This window comes from Pseudoliparis swirei, unplaced genomic scaffold (genome assembly GCF_029220125.1).
Source record: "Pseudoliparis swirei isolate HS2019 ecotype Mariana Trench unplaced genomic scaffold, NWPU_hadal_v1 hadal_123, whole genome shotgun sequence".
NCBI lineage: Eukaryota > Metazoa > Chordata > Actinopteri > Perciformes > Liparidae > Pseudoliparis > Pseudoliparis swirei.
The window spans coordinates 3357-8340 of NW_026613359.1; the positions used below are offsets into that span (position 1 = coordinate 3357).

The 4984-nt window shown below is 40.2% G+C and overlaps 1 protein-coding gene across 1 annotated transcript in view; it reads right to left on the bottom strand.

The window, feature by feature from the left end:
- Positions 1–3178, bottom strand: part of atp6v0b (ATPase H+ transporting V0 subunit b) — a 5788-nt gene extending 2610 nt beyond the window's left edge. Inside the window, exons 1-6 of the mRNA XM_056411126.1 lie at positions 2946–3178; positions 2123–2171; positions 1503–1586; positions 930–1007; positions 458–527; positions 273–324 (exon numbers count right to left, since the gene is read on the bottom strand). Of these exons, the coding sequence (XP_056267101.1) occupies positions 273–324; positions 458–527; positions 930–1007; positions 1503–1586; positions 2123–2171; positions 2946–3030 (418 nt within the window). The 5' untranslated portion in view covers positions 3031–3178. The remainder of the gene's footprint in view (positions 1–272; positions 325–457; positions 528–929; positions 1008–1502; positions 1587–2122; positions 2172–2945) is intronic.
- Between the last annotated feature and the right edge of the window lie 1806 nt (positions 3179–4984).

Below are 4984 nucleotides of genomic sequence, written 5' to 3' on the forward strand. Positions count from 1 at the left end.
GTTTTTCTATGAAGCATTTCTCATAATTTAATTTCTTGATTTTCTTTTTATTTCTTGATATTTATGTTTTTCTCTAAACATTTAACCTGCTACCAATTACATTTAAAAAATATTATTTTTCCGGGTTAAAGAGTAATTCAATATTTACTTTGAATACAACAAGTTGTGTCATATTTAGTGAATATCGGGTGCCGTTTTATGTTGTTGACATTGTTTGGAAAGAATATTTTTCTTTCGTCTGGCGTTCAGCAGCTTCATGGGGCTTTTCTTACCAGCTTGGTAGTTTCTGGCCCCGATGGTCTCAGGGGTTGTTCCACTGAAGTTCTAGAGGATGAAAGAGTTTTTCTTTAGAGCAAGCTTTCTGTCCCATATCTATAATGCTTTCATTTTTGCCAGTGCAACCTGGATAACTGCACAATGTTCTTGATTATGGACAAAAAAAATGCTGAATGCCTACCTCTGCCATGTTGCTGATTACAATGGCCATGATAATGCCGTAGATCGCCACTGCTTCACAGAAGATGATGCTAAAGGGAGACATCAAAATAGAAAAAACAGGAAGTAAGAGAAGTGTTTGCCTTTAACATTGGCAGCTTGTTCCCACAAGTCACTACAAAGCTGCAGTTCTCATTGGAGGGGTATTTACAGATGTATTGATGTTCATTCCTAATATTAAAAGAAATATTTCAACTAGCTTCATTTAGCAGCAATATTTAAGTGTGTTTAGCAAGATATAACTATGCAGCTGAGCTCATCAAGTTTCAGGATGGGTGAGTATTTAATAATATCACCAATTGCAGTGGTACAGCAGATGCTTTGCATAAAAAAAAATTGTTGTTGAAGAAACAGAAGATAAAGTATAAAAATATAACAAAATAGGAGAACATAGACAGAATGCAACTTTTTTTTCCCTTCTTGAATGAGCATACCTAACCAAATTCTTGGTTTTGATTCGTGGAGCCTTGACTCCACCACCAAGGATGCTAGAGCCAGTGATGTAGATCCCCCTGGAAAACAAAAAGCACAGCATTTATAACACCAGAGAGAACCAACTTCCAGGGGATAAGAAATGAGCACCAAAAACATGAGTTTTTGCTATGCTTTTTTTAGTGGTGTAAAAGTTAGTTAGTCTTTATATTTTGTCTGTAAAGTTCTCCCTCAGCTGTTGTCTATATGGTGTGTTCAAGAGCAACTCTTAACAGAAGCTGATGAGTCTATGCAGTCAGCCAGTGCCCCTCTAAGGCCACTCGTAAAAAATAGATAAAAGGGCATTAAACACATTTTTTATAACCAACTCGTTAGCTTATGAGTCACCAGTTAATTCCGGACACTAAAGAAGGAACACGACTCCTACGCTGCTACTTCTTAGGTTTTCCAGTTCCACATTTCCACATGATGTACTTTTCTGGAGTGTGTCAAGAAAGAGGAAATCATTTTTTCTGAAACCTTCAAGTACCACCACACCCGGCTGACTTTGAACTGGGCTCCTTGTCGGTACTCACCAGGCTGCTCCCACCACAGACAGAGAGATGGCCAAGCCAATGCCCAGATTGGCCCACATGAAAGGTGAGGTCTCCAACAGGAACCTGGAAGCAAAGAAGAAGCGCCGATGAGCTCCACATCGCAAGGAAACATGTACAAGCAGCAACATATAAACACTTTGGGTTTAAGCAAGTGTTGACACGTGGGAAAGACGTTTGGTTATCTTTACTTGCTTAAGGCCATCTCATGCTTCATCTAAATCTGTATGATCCACACTATCTTCACCTGAAAGGATGAATTACCCACTTAAAACAAAACTAAACGCAAAAAACACCACAATGTTGTCATCGGCAAACTCGATGCCAGACATTCGCTCATTGACTGGGCCACCGACATGAAACAGACACCATGTCATCACAGATTGATCAGGAGCACGACGTCTAGACAGGAGGACTGGTCTTCAGCATGCAGACCAGTCCATTGTAACATTGAATGTTGTGCAAGGAAGGCTCAGAGCACCAACGAGAAGGATTATTGAGTTATGATGCATTATGTAGTGCCTCGTCGTACTAGTGCCCAGTTTGGGTCCACAATGAAACATCAGTTGATCCCCAAGTGGCTTTATTCCAAGATTGCTTACCATGCTATGTCGAAGCGGAAACCGAGGTCAAATATGGTGTAGCAGAGACCTGTGGACAAAGGAAGACATTAAATCAGACGCATATGAAGTCGCAAATCTACCAGTAAGCTTGGCCTACGTGTACGTGTGTGTATGCGTGTGTGTGTGCGTGTCAGCCCTTCAGCACAGACATGCACAGCATGCTACTGCCTTCATATGATGCCCCCCCCGGTACGTGCGCGCCAGTGTCACATGCACGCGCTAAAGTCGTGGAGAGAAGTGATAACCTCGGCGCTCACGTGAAAGCTGCTGTAGTTCCTGTTCGTGACCGTTTTAGCCGCTACACTACCGGCTAACGTTAACTCGGTTAAAGGCACTAAATGACTTCAGGGGGGCCAGGACCCCATCACGTCAAGTCTGGCTCGAGTCAAAACAAACACTGTCGTCCATCGTTGAAAGCCCCCGCACGCTTATCCCGCTGTGAGCGGGTATCTGACGTCAGTTAGCAATAAATGCTAAGGAAGCGACTGAGTTCCCTTTTAAGTGTGAATTATTTTCACCAACACATGTCTGCGTCTCCTTGTTATTAAGTTATAACACGCATGAATAACCGTATCTTCCGATATTATAACCCTTCCAGACAGTAGCTAGCAAATAAAAAGGTTAACAGCTGCGGAGCCTCTCGTCCCGTGAAGTAGTCGGGTCCCAAATTCAAGCTGTCAAAACGCGCTTCGCCACGAATAAAGACCGACCGGCTACACGGTCATTGTTACACATGGGTTTATTCATTAATTAATTAACCGTATTCGGATTTTTTTTTTTAAAGGAGTAAATATAATCTTACCGACGATTAGTATGGTGCTCCAGAAGGCCACAGTGATCCCCGTGTATAAAATAGCGTGTCCGTTCATCATACACTCTAGCAGCATCTACCGGGCCGTCTAACCCGCTGGATCGGAGAGATATCCTCGGCTCAGATCCACAATTTGACGCCAGTAACGCTAAGAACACGAAATAATGTCGTTTTAAGACACGCTATCTGTCGATGGAGGCTCGACAGGAGAAGCTGGGGGATGTCAGCTGATGCAGCTTGACGGAGCATGTGACCGGAGACCGGAAGGCTGCGTCCGGTTATGTTTTCTCTTTACCTTGGTGAAGCGATTTTTGCAGTAAATGTTTATTACTTCTTATTCCAATAACAAAACACGCGGGTTGTGATTCATATGCACTTATAGACAGGATGAAAAAAGGTGTGCAGCCATGTCCTTAAATAGTTGAGTATTACAACCTATGACTACATCCGATAGTCTTCGTGAGACTTCCTGCAGTACGTGTTACGGACGCTAGGTGTCACCCTTGTAGTTTTAGTTGAAACGACTACAGGACATTCAAAAGAGGTTCATGTGTTCAATAAATCTCAATAACACCTCCACATGTACATATGAAATTAAGTAGTATCACCTTGGCTACTTGAAGTTAATCCGCTTTTCTCACCCCACAAATAAATAAATATATGAAATAACAAAATGTTTAATTTTTGCACTTTAATTACATTTTAAGATAAGTTGGTTGGACTCACTTATATGTTTGGAATTAATTGAAATGTGATATCGGATTCACTAGAAACATGATTGTGTCCTATTATAATAATAATAATAATAATAATTCAAACTAATATAGCGCTTTTCTAAACACACAAAGACGCTTATTAATGTATACAATTACTCCAGTGAAATACAATCACACAACGTGTATAAGCACCGACTAACAAACATGGTCAAAGAGGTGTGACATATGAGATATGGCTATACATAGAAATGATCCTGGGGAAAAAGATACACTTGAAAAAAAAGAACAGAAATCCTGCACTACAAATATGGGCTGTGAAGGTTGAAAAACATGAGCATCCAGTGATGAACGCTATGCCATTGCATTATGGGACATGTAGGATTCAGCATATGTTGAGCTTGATCCATATTTAGAGATGCTGTTTTTTTACCAGCTCCTGCAAGTTTCCCATCATTGAAGAAGCACATCACTAAATATGTAGAATACAACAGTCATAGTTGCTTGATATACTGTATAAATGGACGGATTACGATCCAGAGTGCTTTTCATAACTGCATAGAAAAATAACAGGTAAAAATGTGTGTTTAAACCAGGTGAGTCCCATTGAGATTAAAACAATATTTTTAGAGTGTGACCTGGCCAAGACAGGCAGCAACATAAGAAACACATCGTTACAAACAAACAAAAACACAGAACAAGACAAGTAAAAAGAAACTCAACGTTAAGAGACAGTGACATAACCGAATTAATTTAAGAAACATTGACATTTGTAGGAACCTGCCTCCATTTCTTTAATTTTATATTTAAAAGCAGTAAGTGGTATCAGTTCTTTAATTTTGTTATTCTTCCGCAACATATTCCAGGATGAGGGTTTAGAGTACACAAAAACCCTTTTCCTGTGTATTTAAAATGCTGGTGGCATGACTATGATGCTGGTGAACCGGCTTAAACAAGAATATTAATTATGAACCAGATCTTGCTGGTAGACCAGCTTCACCATCTGTTCTGGGTCTCCATCACCAGACCAATGCTGCACCATTGTGTTTGTTTTGTATTGTGGTAAACTGGCTTGTTGTCTATCTAAGATATGTCTGTGCACAGTTTGGATTTTTGCATTTTGACAATTTTTTTGTTTCTTTATCGACATTGAAATTGATTCCTATATGAGAAACATTTCCTCTGTTGACCTTTAGTTAAAGGTCAAGTATCTTTCCAGACCTTTATCACAAGTGTGTCTGGAAGACAGAAGAGGACGAATCAAACCAGAGCGAATCAATGAATCCAAGAAGAAAATGTCATTCAGTGAAAAGACTA